The sequence below is a fragment of the Arachis ipaensis genome, chromosome B10, assembly GCF_000816755.2.
Source record: "Arachis ipaensis cultivar K30076 chromosome B10, Araip1.1, whole genome shotgun sequence".
Classification (NCBI taxonomy): Eukaryota; Viridiplantae; Streptophyta; class Magnoliopsida; order Fabales; family Fabaceae; genus Arachis; species Arachis ipaensis.
Window position 1 is genome coordinate 129,623,979 of NC_029794.2, and position 15,187 is coordinate 129,639,165.

A 15,187-nucleotide genomic window follows, 5' to 3' on the forward strand; every position below is an offset into this window, starting at 1 on the left:
GTGTAAATATTTAAAAAAAAAAAAAACCATAAAACACTAACATCAAAGTCTAACGCTCCAGCTACGTGCCAAGTATCATTCAGTCTATTAATGTCTCCCGTGCGGACATATGCTTGGGGCCATAACTCATGAAGATTCTCAAAATCACACATCTCAAAAGTTTGAAAAAAATGAAGTCAATCTACGCTGTTCTCGGATGTTGTGGGTTTATATATGGCCCAAATCGTACCTCGAATGCACTGTCCCTGATCAACAAAAATGTGTATATCTCGGATGCAGTGGGTTTAGGCTTATTAAAGTCATATCTCAGATGCACTATATCCGAGATCTAATTTTATTCATATCTCGGGTGCATCCGATATATGACTGGTACGTGGCATATCATAATACGATAACAGTGCATCCGAAATACGCTTTTAGTGTGATTTATCCACTACATTCGAGATGTGACCCAAAATATATTTTAGTAAATACTTATACGATTTATTTAAATTGGTAAATATTATATATTTTTAATTTAAATAAAAAAAATTCCTATGATTTGCCCGTTATAATTTAGTAGTTATTTTTCTATAATTCAGTTTTTATTATAAAATCAACGTTATAATTTAGATATAATTTATAATCTTTATGACTCATCTGTATCCGTCTAATAATTATATTTTCGCAGCTTCTATAAAAAGGTAATATCTTATAAGGAGGAAGTATATTTTTAAACCCAATATTAACTTACATAAGATACAAAAAGGAATCACTCAAATTTTTAAAAATAATTTTTAGTAATTAAATTTAATACATATAATTAATTAAATTATATTATTTTTGTTAAAATTAAATTAGATAAATTGATTTATCAAAAAATTAATAAATTAGATAGTTATTAAGATATTTCCCTATTTGTCCCCGATGCACACCGGTTAGGGTTTAAGAGAAAAGAAACGTTTCGTTTAAAAATTCTTTCGTAGGGTTTTCTGGCAGTTACACATTTGAATTGCAATGCATAGAATTAACTCCTTATGCTGTTTGCGGAAGGTCGTTTTCTGAAATTGCAACTGAAGCTTTACACTTCCACGATAACAGCAATAAACCACTTCTCTCTCCTGAAATATTGTTCTTCTTTCAGCGCCATAACCACAGAACAAGTAAACTGCCAGGAACAGCAGAAGGAGCATACTCTGAATTCGATTTTGCATTATATTAGCTCAACAATGTCGACCGATCTCAATGATTATAAAATTATTAAGGAAGGAGAAGCTGAGATTCTCATGCATGCCAAGAACGAAGTCTTCTATAATAAAACTCAGGTCCCAATGTTTTTTTCTTTTTAATTTGAGTTTCTGTTATTTTGACTTTAAAATACGAGAATTGAGAACCTTTGAAGTTTTTTGGTTTTCAATTAGACTTTTTCCCCCCTGATTGGACGTTCAATGGTTTTTGGGAAGCTAAGTAGTGTTCATTGTAGAAAAATACTGGGGAGGGATGAAAATGTGGACCTCAATTAGAACCTTAAATTTAGCTTCTGAATATAAAGTTCAAGTTGTTTGAGATGTTTTTCTATGCTTCTGTGCTTATTAGTTGAATTGAATTACTAAGGATGGTTTGATTTTGGAGCTAATTCCGTTGATCATTTCCTTTTGTTATGTTTTACAGTTTTAATGCCTTTGTTTGAGTGGAAACTGGAAATGTTGAGCGGAAAATTTTATTTTATTTTATTCCTAGCTTTAATGCTTTGTTAGATGTTGTGGTTTTGGAGCGATGCTAATATGTTATGCTTCTGGTTTATAAATTATCATCAGGTTAATAACAGGGATATATCGATTACTGTTTTGAGAGAATTTATATCAAGACGGGAGCAAGAGCATGAAGCAACGTTGTCCAAGAGAAAGAAAGGGACACAAAAAGCAACTGAAAATGAATCTGTAAAGGAGGAAGCAGAGGATGTACCTCGAGAAACTCCGTCAGAAAATCATGAATCTAATGGAAAATGTGAAGGGGAGGAAAATACATCTCCTGAGGAATTAGAAGCATGCAGTAGCGTAAAGGGATCAGCCAAAATTGCAGAAGACTGCAGTAGTGCAGGAGAGCAGACTGATCTCACAGAAGGGAAAGGACATGTGGAACTGAAGCCACCAAGGGTTCTTGAGGTTTTCCCTAACTTGTTCTTATCATCATAGCATTATATTCACTTTTTTCCCCCATTTTATATGTATACCATATTCTCTGCAACTCAATTGTAGAACAAGTATCATCTGTATGACTTCTTTTTTGTTCTTGTATACAGGCATTGTCTGCTTCTGGGTTAAGGTCTCTAAGATATGCTCGTGAAGTAGAAGGGATTGGTCAGGTTGTTGCTCTGGACAATGATATAGGTGCTTCAAGGACTTTCAGTTTATATAAAAATATATCTTCTGTAATGCCTTATAAGAAAACATTGGAAATCTGTACTTGTGTCAATGGTCTACTCTGTGTAGCTATGATACCTACTTTTTGTTTGAGAGTTGAGATCTCTGTCTTGTTTGATCATTAAGTATGTGCATCTCAGTGCTTAACCATAACTTATGCTCCTGACAGTTTCTGTGGAAGCTTGCAGAAGGAATATCAAATTTAATGGGTCAGTTGCAATTTCAAAAGTGGAGTCTCATCATGTTGATGCTCGTGTATATATGCTAACCCACCCTAAAGAATTTGATGTGGTAAGTGGATGTTACTAAGTTTTATATATGTATTTTCCATTGAAAATTATTCTTATTCTATTTAGTGTTACTTGTTCAACATCTATATAATATTGTTCCCTGACTTGTGACCCTGCAATAATATTTGAAGCAATTTAATAAATATATATTTTTTGTTACTTGTTATTAGGTTCATTCTATTTTCTATTTGTTACTTGTTACTTAGTTCATTCTATTTTCTATTTGAAGCAATTCAATAAATATATTTTTTGAAATTAATGTTTCGGTTCTCAAGATCCTGGAAATATATATATATATTATTAAAGAAAGCATTTGTTTTCACTAAAGTTTGCAGAAAGTGAGGTGAAGTAGATAGAGAGGACTGTGTAGTTGTGTCTTGTTCAACATCTATATAATACTGTTCCCTGACTTGTGACCCTGCAATAATAACTAAGTTCATTCTATTTTCTATTTGTAGCAATTTAATAAAGTTTTGTTTTTATTTTTTGAAAGTAAATAAGTTTTTATGGTCTCTGTGTTTCTGTATTTTCAGGTTGATCTTGATCCATATGGTTCACCTTCTGTGTTTTTGGATTCAGCAGTTCAATCTGTTGCTGATGGAGGTATCCTGATGTGCACTGCAACAGACATGGCAGTGCTCTGTGGGGCAAATGGGGAGGTCTGCTATTCAAAGTAATGTTGATACTGGTATTAATTATAAACTTTTAATTCAATAATAGTTTTAATTACTGTACTAACCTTACAATTGCCATATAGATATGGATCATACCCACTGAGAGGAAAATATTGTCATGAAATGGCTCTGAGGATCCTTCTGGCTTCCATTGAGGTACATTGAAGTTCTATACAAAGAAAATTTAATATAAACTAAATTTATTTTCAACTAACATCTGATGTTTTAAACATAGGCATACAAATTTTCAACTCACTTATAAAAACTCACCTGCCAGAATTTCAACTAAATTTCTTATATCACTTGAATATCTGTTAATCTCTCACGTCACTGTTATTTTTATTCATACAAATTCGTATAATATGTTTGTTTGTCATTTAATGCAGAGTCATGCTAATCGTTACAAGCGATATATTGTTCCTGTGCTATCTGTTCAGATGGACTTTTACGTTCGTGTTTTTGTTCGCATATACACGTAAGTCCTCTTAGTGTGTGTTTTTTACTTATGGTAAATAGTTTATAAGTTGTTATTATCTTGGATAATGATTCCACAAGGTTGCTTGATTCTGTTATCCCAACTAAGATGAAATAATTGGTTGCAGTTCTGCCAGTGCAATGAAAAACACTCCCCTAAAGCTTTCATATGTTTATCAGTGCACTGGTTGTGACTCTTTCCATTTGCAGCCCATTGGGAGGACCATTTCCAAGGTATGTATCCTGTTGCAATGAAAGGAAAAACTGTTTAGTTCTTTCCCAGTGGCTTCTTTTTTGTGCTTGGGATGGTTAATTTTTGTTGGGATTTTGAACCTTTTTTAAATGTCATTTCTTTTGCAAAGCATTACCGATATGGGGTTATGGTGAATGTTCATTTCTGTTTGTTGTGTGTTTGTGCGTGTTGTCATGGCCATTTAAGTATATTGCTTTATTTTGATTGAATATAAATTTTATATCTTGAAGGGGGACTTATTTTCATTTTCCCATTTTTCAGAATACTAGTGTCAGATATTTACCTGGCTTTGGTCCTGTAGTTCCTCAAGAATGCAGTGATTGCGGGAAAAAATTCACTATGGGTGGCCCTATATGGTCTGCTCCAATCCATGATCAAGATTGGGTGGGTTCTATACTGGCAGATGTGAAATCCATGAAGAACAGATATCCTGCTTATGATCGCATATCTGCTGTGTTGACTACCATATCTGAGGTTTTATTTTCAGTTTGTTATTTTGACATGATGTGATATGACTAAGATGTGTGTGCTAATGCGACTAATTCCAGTTGAAAACCTTGTGGTAGAAATTTCTTCTTTGTATAGTTATTCCAATTCTAATATTTGATAATTGTAATATTTTCAGGAATTGACAGATGTTCCCCTGTTTTTGAGTCTGCACAACCTCTGTGCAACCCTTAAATGCACTTCTCCTTCGGCAGTTATGTTCCGTTCTGCAGTGATCAATGCAGGCTATCGTATATCTGGAACTCATGTTAATCCATTGGGGCTTAAATCAGATGCACCCATGGATGTTATTTGGGATATAATGCGCTGTTGGGTAAGAGATTAACATCATTCTTGCTGTCTTACTTTTTTGTTTGGTACAGATCCAGTCTCTGGTTCCTGCGAAATATGATTTTATAATATGGGAGTGACTTTTGTATATAAAATGCTCTTTCCTTTATTATTTGTTTTTTAATGGTTCCGGTAGAAAAAGAGAGAAGGAGAAGGTGGGGGTTGATTTTGGGAAAGGCATTGGAAATGATTGCCTTTTCAGTTCTTGGTCACTGATCCCTTCAATTATAGGTAAAGAATCATCCTGTGAAAGCTCAGCCAGCAGATCAACCAGGGAGTGTCATACTTGCTAAGGAACCTGTTCTTCAGGTACATCTAGCCTGTCAACTTTTGTTCTTGGCTAAAATGTAGCATTATTCTCTCTTCTCCTCACAAGCAATTATTTGCTTTTTGGTGGTTGTTTAATCAAGTTAGGGGTAGTATATAACTGATACATGTATGTGAATGATGTGTGCACAAGTTCATTTGGCCGGGGAAATAGAAGAATCAGAAGTAGCAAATATGAAGGATATCGTTTAGAATATAGAACTCTTGGCTGAACTTTGTATTATTTTAGCAAGCATGCCCTAGTGTGCCAACTTGGACATCTAATTAGTTCATGTCTTTCATAACCATAAAATACTGATATATGTATTTAATCTGCAAAATTGAGACCTGTCGTTTCTAGTTATGTCGGCATATATCTTGGAGCGTGTTTAGGTCATAAATTCTAGGAAGTTGGTCTTATCCTAGAGTTTTACATTGTTTTTACCTGACCTGACCTGGCCTATCCTATGATCCTGCTTGAATTATGAAAAACTAATATTGGTGTGTGTCCCTTTCAGGCTAGTTTTGCTAGGGCAATATCATCACTTAGCAAGGCACAAGCGAAGAAGGTTGTTCGCTTTCTTCCTAATCCAGAAAGACACTGGGGTCCAAAACTTAGGGCAGGACGTCAAATTACTAGCAAACACGTCTCTCTATTAGGTCCAGCAGCGGTTAATGGAGCTCTCAACCATGAAGATGATGAAGAACCTAAAAGTAAGAAGCCGAAGACCGAGAATGATATCACATCTTAGCTAAAAAATGAGATTCTTGAAATTAATGTTTCAGTTCTCATGATCCTGGAAATATATATTTTTTGTTATTAAAGAAAGCATTTGTTTTCACTAAATTTTGCAGAAAGTGAGGTGAAGTAGATAGAGAGGACTGTGTAGTTGTGCCTTGTTCATCATTTAACAATTTACAGGAAAATGCTGTGGCAAGATCAAGGCACTTTGCGTTATGTTAGATTTTTGGATCTGATTTTTTTTTTAATGTATGGAAATTGTATTATGTGGAACAATAATTCCTTTTTAGGGGAATATGTATTGTTGTTTCATAAAATAGATATTTTTTCTAGTGACTTGCATGGCAACCATGTTTTTCAGCAAGAAGTCTCTCTCTCTCTTTCTTTCTCTCTCTCTCTCTCTTTTATATATATATATAGAGAGAGAGAGAGAGTAAAGTACTAAATTGGTTCCCTATGTTTGGGCGTACTCCTGTTTTGGTCTTTAAGGTTTAAAGTGTCCTATTTGAATTCAAAAAAGTTTCATGGAATATCCTATATGAAAGCATTTGGTCTTTAAGGTTTAAAATGTCCTATTTGAATTCAAAAAAGTTTCATGGAATATCCTACATGAAAGCATTATAAGAACAATGGAATATCCTACATGACAGTACAAAATCAATTGTGGATGTATCAATATATTTATTTATCATTTTTTTTACAATTTAAATGAAATATTTTCTATAGTATTAAAGAGAATAATAAATAAATGTATTGATGCATTCATGGTTGATCTTGTGCCTCTGGAGTTTGTACTTGTTCGAACTTGTTCTTTAGATTATTAATCTTGTTCTTGTACTGTTGTTATGTGGAAAATTCTGTTAATTATTTATATTTGATCTCACGGTGGAACTACATTAAAGCTAAATAAACATTTTTTGAATTCAAATAGGACACTTTAAACCTTAAGGACCAAAACAGAATTATGTTCAAACGTAGAAGACCAATTTAGTACTTTACCATATATATATATATATAATGTTTGTATTCAGGCTAGGCCATCAAAGCAAGCTCAATTCAGCCTCTAGTTATCTCTCTCTGTCATTTAAATTCCTTGGATTCTCTATTTTAATTACTCATGGCTAAATTACAATAAGAGCTGTGGGAATAAATCTCATAAAAAGAATAGTTGCTATATATTAATCAGCAGTATCCATGGATTCATATATAGATGCGTGCGTATAAATAAGATTTAATTATTCTATTGGTTCTTATAGTTTTATCAAATTTTTAATTAGGTTTTTATATTTTTTTTTTCTGTTTAATTGAGTTTCTACATTGTTTTTAATTTTGTAATTAGATCATTTTTAGTATAAAAAATGTTAAGAGTTAATTGAATATTTGTTCTGCAAATTAAATGTATCTACAATTAAGAATTTAATTATATTTTTGACCATATGTTTTTTTAGAAAAATATTCTGTTAATTTTAATATTTTTAACATAAAAAAGATTTAATTACAAAATTAAAAAAAAATATAAAAACTCAATTAAAAAAATATATAAAAATCTAATTGTAAATTTAGTAAAATTATAGGAGTCAATAGAATAATTAAACCTATAAATAATAATGTTGAAGGAGGTACTATTTGAGATACACGGAGAGAAATTTAGGGTGGCTGAATTTAGAGATTTGGGGTTTTTGAAATTTTGGATTAGGGGGTTATTATTTTATCTTACATGTTTCTTAGGATTAATTTTCCGTAAATTTTAAGGTTTATACCAATGACAATGCAGATTTCGTGGCACTAAAAATTTATCAGATTTAAAATTAAAATATCTAATTTCTTTGCTTGATATGTTTACCATTGGTTCATTATGAAAGCTGAAATCTGAACACAACTGTTAATTTCAATTACTATTGATTCTTACTCGGTAATAAAAATGAACAATACATTAATTTTCTTCCGATGAACTTGCCTCACATGGAACTCGGTGCTGCCACATGTATAAGGGCCCTTCCCGAACTACTCATTAAGCAAAAGGTACAATAAGAAAAATAACAAAAAAATAAAAAATAAAAAATAAAAACAGCTCCCTAGACCATTGTACTTTATTGCTTCTAATCTCAAAGCAAGAAGTTACGAAAAAAATAAGAAAAAAAGTGAATTGCAGGCTGCAATGCTGCAAATTCTAAGTGATGAAGAGAGTAAATACTTTATTTAAGAAAAAGGACTAAAGTTTTAATTAACATATAGTGGGTGGCTCTGTTTGGCAAAGTTGTTATTATTATTCATATGATTAATTTTCTATGCTTTGGCAGTGGTTGGCTTTTGAGGGTTAAGTTCATCCCAAGCTTCAATCCATGTAACCATTGCATCTGCAAGCTTGTCAAAGTAAGGGTCAACCTTTGAGAGCTTCTCTTTGACTTGCTTGGAGAGTTCAATGTAGCATTTCTGAACAGTTGTGCATTCTTTTGGGAGAACAACGTTCTGGAAGAACGGGATGATATCTTCCTGCCAGAATATTCCTTTGTACTCTTTCCTCAGATTCACAAATGGGTTGCTTGCCTTGCTGTGGTAGATGTACGGAAGTCCAGTCTTGATTCCCAGCCCCAAGTGGTCCGTGATCACCTGTTAACAACAATTATCATAATAAATTACACTAACTAATAAAATCAACAATTTAGTCAAATATGTCAAATCATCTAACTCTCGAGAAAAAAAGAAGAGATGAAAATGATAAGAAAAATGCACCTTGCAGCACCAGCCAGCCCACATGTCGTCGTAGCGTCCGATGGGCTGGCCATCACCCATCAAACCGAAGTACATTGCCGGTCCAATGAGATCGCGGTCGAAGGCCAAGTTCATTCCGCACATTGGGAACAATGTTCCTTTCGGAATCGTCAAAATAGCATCAACATACCTTGTGCATTATCATATTACAAAAGTTTTATAACTACTATTTGAATGGTTATCGAAATGAATATATTTGATTGCACGACTGTATAAAAATGAATGGTAGATACACACCTGGTGTTCCTCTCGAGAGGCTTGACAAGCTGTGTAGGAGCGTCATAATCCGGGATGTTGAGCCAGAGACCATGAGAGACAGCAGTGGGTACACCTTCGCGAAGACTGAAAGGGTAGCCGCGCACGAAATCTGCACCTTCTCTGTAAGGCTCATAGAGCGTGTTGAAGAAGAAAGGTGTTGATGGACACAGAAGGTTCTTTATGTGCTGCTCAAGTGCATTGATCGCCTTTCCAGATGGATCATTTGCAACCTAATTAAGTAGTAAACAGATGATAAATACATGATAAATCCAGATAGGTGATGAGATCTTTAGATCGCGCATGAATCAGTTTGATTCCAAAATATTTAACACCTTATTTAGTTTCAAAAAAAAATCAATCATAAGTCAAATTGAGTCAAATCGTGATCCATACAAGGTTCCATTGACACGTATTTAGAACAAAAAATAAGAGGACAATTAAGACCGATCCAAAAGATGAAAGCTGAGGAAATGAACAAGATTAGAAGACTCACGAAACAATCATCATCAATGGTATAGATGTACTTCTTCTTGGAAACCATGTAACCGAAGCAGCGGCAAGCGGAGTCCTTGAAGGAGATACAAGAGGCCCTGGGTCCAAGAATCTTGTTAATGTCGTTACGGTTATAGAGCTCGTAATCGAAGCCCGGAGGAACCTTGATGGTCTTGGTTGGATCACCGTCCTGAACAATGATGAGATGATATGGCTGGAAAAACGGCCTCCACATCTCCAGAAAATCCAGGTTTCTTATTGTTGGGATCACAATGTCAAGCTCGTCCTTCAGCAAAGGCGTCGGCGTCACGGCGGTGCCGGCCGTGTTGGCGGGGCCTAGATTAGCCATTATTGTTGTTTAATTGGAGAGAGAAGAGAATGAAAGTGAATGAATGAAGGAATTAAAGTGTGAGAAGAGAAGGTGAAGAGTGAATGAGTTTTTGAAGGAAATAAGCATGTGCAGTGGCCTAAGTTATCGGCACCGGTATGGGGCTTTTAAACATTTAGAGATTGGGGTGTGTTTGTGTGTGTGGATTTTTTAATGTGTAAGGAAACTGAACCAGTGACTCCTTCAAAGGTGTTGCCGTGTAATGTGGTAACTTTGTGGATGTAAAATTCCAGAGATCAGAGATCATCAATTAAACCAATGAAATATATTCGTATTAGTCTACTCTTTGCAACCAAATCATGAATCATGATGATGGGTTCATAATTAGAAATGAAATGTGTGTTACATGTTTGACTCTTTTGAGCCAACAACGAACCGGATATTTCTCATTCAATTATGTATTGTGTTTTTTTTTAGATAATTAAGGAATTCAAAATCATGATTTTTTTAATGGAAAAATGTAAGAGAGATTTGTGTTGATAATTTTATTTAAGATTATAGTCCAAATAGTCACGAATAATCAATTTAGTTCTTAAAAAAAAAAACCTAGAAATCTCAAATTTGTACCATAGATGACGGAAAGTGTATGTATCGTTATCAAATTATTATTTGATACGAAACAAAAAGATAAATAAGAAAATAATTATTGGAATTGAATAAAAAAAGATAAATTGAAAATGAAAATAAAAATAAAAAGAATATATCAAAATTAAATACCAAGAGAATCATTTTATTTTTTATTCAATTTTTTTGATGCAATATGAAAGGAACTCATTCAATCTAACTTATCCATACCGTAGTTTGCGAATTGAATCGAAAGGAATTACTCAATCTTTTTTTTAATTCTCTGAAGTAATAAGAGAATGACTCACTCAACTTTACTTGTCCATACCATAGTTTTATCATGAAACTAAAAAGTGCCTCGTCACTCTTCGAATATCTCTATACGAAGAGTATAATAGTTTATGAGATATTTATAACTTCTTATTAAGTTAAAAATAGAAAATTTTAAACCCATAAATATAAAATCCAATTTAATAACTAGATATATAAATATATCAAATACGGATTCGTGGCTGCCTGCTAATCTTTTTTTTTTCACCTTTATCATATATTAAAATAGAAAATAAAAGATAACCAAATTAAATGATATATCAAATTTGTGTACGCATATGTATATAGGAGCAAATTTTTATAATGATTCCTAAGATTTATGCAATGATTTAAAATAATATTTGAAATTTAAATTTTTTTATGGTAGTCCCTCAAATAGAGTTTCGAACACCATAGCGATTTTTGCATTATTTCTGACATTAAGTTAGTTGTTGGAATGTTGATATGTCACTACAATATTTTGGGTCTATAGTTACGGTTTTTTTAGTTACAGTAATTTATGGTCACAATTTTTTACTATAATAAAAAAAATTATGGTCACGGTTTTTTAAAAAAGAGTGACTATAGAGTACTTATGGTCACGGTTTTTAAAAAAAAGGTGGCCTAAAATGGTGTATGATCACAGTTTTTTGAGGTGACCAAAAAAGATCTATGGTCACAGTTTTTTAAAAAATGGTGACCTAAAAAGGTCTATGGTCACGGTTTTGGAGGATAACCTTAAATGGTCTATGATCATAGTTTTTCAAAAAAGGGTGACCTAAAAGGGTTTATGATCATGGTTTTGGGGGTGACCTAAAGGGATCTATAGTCACGGTTTTAGGGGTGAACTAAAATGGTCTATGGTCACGGTTTTGAAGGGTGACCTAAAAGAGTTTATGATCACGGTTTTACGAAAGGGTGACCTAAAGGAGTCTATGATCACGGTTTTAGAGTGACCTAAAGGGGTCTATGGTCACGATTTTGGGGGTGACCTTAAATGGTCTATGGTCACAGTTTATCAAAAAAAAAAAGTAACTTAAAAGGGTCTATGATCACGATTTTTAGGGGTGACCTAAAGGGGTCTATGGTCACGGTTTTGGGGGTGACCTAAAATGGTCTATGGTCACGATTTTGAGGGGTGACCTAAAAGAGTTTATGGTCACGATTTTATAAAAGGGTGACCTAAAAGGGTCTATGGTCACGATTTTGGAGAGTGACCTAAAGGTACCTATGGTCACAGTTTTAGGGGGTGACCTAAAGAAGTCTATGGTCACGGTTTTGAGGGGTGACCATAGAGTACGATTTTTCAAATTTTTTTTAAAACCCCTCGCTCGTCGTTCTTCCCTTAGGAAAAAAGGGTGAAGACAACCCTTGGTGCCAAAATCCCCATTCCTTCTCTCCCAGCCATGCACAGTACCACCTCAGGTCGTGCTCCAACTCCTCTCGTCATTCGCAAGTCACCAACTTCTTCCTCGTGGTCGTCGAAGCGTCGTCTGTTGCCAGCCCCTCTCCTCTGCTCATCAGTCACTAGCATAGTTCTGAAAATCGAACTGAAATGGCTAGTCGAACCGGTCCAACCGTAAACTGATAGATTTTATGGTTTGATTCTTTAAGTAAAACCGTTGATTCAAAAACCGGATGCAAATCGCTAAACCGGCCGGTCAAACGGAATCATGACCCGACCAGTTCAAATGAAATGACGTCGTATCGCTTAGAGAACATTCAGAAAGCATGCGAGTGCCCCCAGCGCTAGAGCCTCCTTTCTCCTTTCTCCTTCTTTCTCCCCAGACCCCAAAGAAAAACGGAAGCCCTAGCCTCTACCACCGCCGCGTCCGTCGTGCTCAACCCTAGCCTCCATTGTCGCTACCATTCTTCTCACCGTCCGATAGTCTCTCCACTGTCCAACCGGTCGCCTCCAACCCCTCTGTACACTCATGAATCACAAGCTTTTCTGCGTCGTTCATTGCACGTCGTGGGTCGTCATGCTCGTCTCCCGTCATTAAGGTGGGGTGACCATAGAAGCTATGATCATGGTGAAAAGATAAGACTATAGTCACAGTTTTAAGGAGGGATGACCATAAAGGCTATGGTCACGGTAGGTGGGGTGACCATAGATAAGGTTATGATCACGATTTTAAGATGGGGTGATCATAGAGGCTATGGTTACGGTTTTAATAAAGGGATGGCCATAGAGCAACCTATGGTCACGGTAAAAAAGGTGGCCTAAAGTGCCAAAATTTGAACACTACAACTGTGACCATAGAAACTGTGACCATAGATAAAAAAAACAGTGACCATAGGTCTATGGCCACGACAAAATAGGCCACGGTAAAAAAATCGTGACCATAGGTCAAAAACTATGACCATAGACCTATAGTGACCCTTTTCACTAGCTATGGTCACGGTTTTTCACCATAACCATAGACTTTTTTTGTAGTGTGTCCTCTTTTACCATGCTGGACAATTTTAATGGCAGATGACGTGAATTCATTCTGATTTGGATTCAAGTTAGTCCCTCCCCCATTTTATAACCACAATTCTAAATGTGCAAAGCGTGTTTTTCATCTTTTTCTTTATCTCTTTTTTTCTTCTTCGCTGTCTCTTTAGTTCAGGTACTCACCCTTGTACTAGTTGTTCTTTTGAGCTGCTTCATAAAACTTTAGCTGCCAATCACTAAGGCACTGTTTGTTTTTGATTTATTCGTATGTTCTCCCCTCATTTGCCTCCTATTGGAATATTTTGTACATCTACTTTGATGCATGCATGCATGTTGCGTTGGGTTTACTTCAATCTGTGAGTTGAGATTTTAAATTAGACTCGCTTTATTTTATTTATTTTAATTCCTGGATTTTCTATTAATTTATTTGTGAACATGAGCTATCGTTTAATTCTTCATACAAGGGTGATTTTAATCGGTGAAGTGCTATGTTATTCAATTTTTGTTTTAGTTATAATGCTGCAATGCTATGAGATGCATTGAAATTGTTGTTCACTTCTATTAAGGATGGTTTTAGTAGTTTCAAATTGATTTAATTGAACATTTAATTAGAACCATACCTTCATTCTATAGAAATAAAGAGATGGAGAAGAAAAAAAAAGATAAAAAATATGCTCTGCACATTTAAAATTAGGATTATAAAATGACGAAATGATCAAATTGAAATGAATCCAAATTACCTAACCGTTGGGACGGTTCAACGTGTCAAAAGATAGCTACATCAACACTTCGACAGCTGATTTAATGTAAAAAATAACGTAGGGATCACTATAGTGCTCGAAACTCTATCTAAAAAATCATTATAAAAAAATTTAGATCTCGAAGATTATTTCAGATAATTACATGAATATCAGAAATTATTATAAAAATTTACTCATATATATAAGTGTCCTTAATATTTTTTTAAGTTACCGAAAAATAATATGAATGGAAATAAAAAATTAAGAACAGATAACTAACTTTTAATTAGCCAATATTAATTAATTTTAGAGTTTAAATTCATAATGTAAAAATTAGGATTTAAAATTTATGATCTAGACTTTAAAATTTAAGATGAATAAAATAATTTTAAAAAAATTAATTAATATTGGCTAAAAAAATAGTAGCTATGATAATTAATTTGTGACAATCATGAAAAAAAGGTAACGTAAATGTTAGGGTTGAGTGTGATGACGTTGATATGTAAGGGAGGTAGGTGGCGTTGGATTCAATAATCTTGAGTATTTTCATGCAGAGGATCGGAAATGACGAGGAAAAACTCGAAAAGCGTATGAAATTAGCAAAATGGCTTAGCTAGCTAATTCCTAAAGTTTATTAAGATCTTCAAAGAAATATTTTTTTATCATATTAATGTGTATTTTAGTCACAAGTGCTATGAATGCCTGAATTCCGATTACTTTACCGCACATGAAAGGAATAATGGAAGTTTCTTACACTGCGATCCATACAGGTAATTAGATTTTACGTTCTAAATTCTAAGCAATGTAATGTTTGAGAACGTGAAGCCCATAACTAAATTAGTGGTTAAGACTAATTGATCAATCTCTTTGTCTGGTATACTGGACCCCTTTAACCATATTGGAAGATACCTACCTAAGTCAAACAAAATATCATTCACCATTAATATATATGATTTCATTTTTATTTCCCTTCTTAGAAAGAAGATTCTTAAACTAAACTTCCATAAATAATAACAATGCATGTTATATTAATATTTATTTTATTATCTTTAAATTTTGGTTTTTTTGTATGATAACATTGTCCTATTTTGATTCTTGAAGGGATTAAGTTTCACTCTTCTTGTCTGATGACGACGAAGTATACTTCAAAAAGTATTCTAAGTTCAAATCAGTAAGTATTTAAGAAGTTTATAAAAATTATAGAATATAAAATATTAGAAGTAATAAGAACATAAAATATGATATTAGT

The 15,187-nt window shown here is 33.8% G+C and overlaps 2 protein-coding genes across 3 annotated transcripts; one reads left to right on the forward strand and one right to left on the reverse strand.

The window, feature by feature from the left end:
* LOC107623728 (probable tRNA (guanine(26)-N(2))-dimethyltransferase 2) lies at positions 892–6,326 on the forward strand. Of its 2 annotated transcripts, XM_016326081.2 has the most exons (13): positions 892–1,304; positions 1,797–2,144; positions 2,282–2,369; positions 2,572–2,693; positions 3,226–3,365; positions 3,450–3,522; positions 3,753–3,841; positions 3,969–4,074; positions 4,355–4,567; positions 4,719–4,913; positions 5,162–5,239; positions 5,755–5,950; positions 6,092–6,326. In XM_016326081.2, the coding sequence occupies exons 1-13, from the start codon at positions 1,017–1,019 to the stop codon at positions 6,106–6,108; spliced, it is 1,953 nt and encodes a 650-aa protein (XP_016181567.1). In that variant the 5' UTR covers positions 892–1,016; the 3' UTR covers positions 6,109–6,326. The 2 variants fall into 2 exon arrangements, with proteins under 2 accessions (XP_016181567.1, XP_016181566.1); XM_016326080.2 differs by having other exon boundaries at positions 5,755–6,326.
* LOC107623639 (UDP-arabinopyranose mutase 1) lies at positions 7,892–10,113 on the reverse strand. Its single transcript, XM_016325979.2, has 4 exons — positions 9,502–10,113; positions 8,988–9,238; positions 8,712–8,880; positions 7,892–8,588 (listed from the first exon to the last, which is right to left on the reverse strand). Exons 1-4 carry the CDS (start codon positions 9,847–9,849, stop codon positions 8,265–8,267), a joined length of 1,092 nt encoding a protein of 363 aa, XP_016181465.1. The 5' UTR covers positions 9,850–10,113; the 3' UTR covers positions 7,892–8,264.

Bases quoted from the DNA above. Each gene is read 5' to 3' on its own strand.
- LOC107623639 (XM_016325979.2), bottom strand. From the start codon at position 9,849: ATGGCTAATCTAGGCCCCGCCAACACGGCCGGCACCGCCGTGACGCCG. The intron at 8,881-8,987 runs GTGTGTATCTAC...ATAATGCACAAG, and splicing joins CCTCTCGAGAGGAACACCAG to GTATGTTGATGCTATTTTGA. The intron at 8,589-8,711 runs GTGCATTTTTCT...TGTTGTTAACAG, and splicing joins GGGCTGGCTGGTGCTGCAAG to GTGATCACGGACCACTTGGG.
- LOC107623728 (XM_016326080.2), top strand. From the start codon at position 1,017: ATGCTGTTTGCGGAAGGTCGTTTTCTGAAATTGCAACTGAAGCTTTAC. The intron at 2,694-3,225 runs GTAAGTGGATGT...CTGTATTTTCAG, and splicing joins ACCCTAAAGAATTTGATGTG to GTTGATCTTGATCCATATGG. The intron at 4,568-4,718 runs GTTTTATTTTCA...TAATATTTTCAG, and splicing joins TGTTGACTACCATATCTGAG to GAATTGACAGATGTTCCCCT.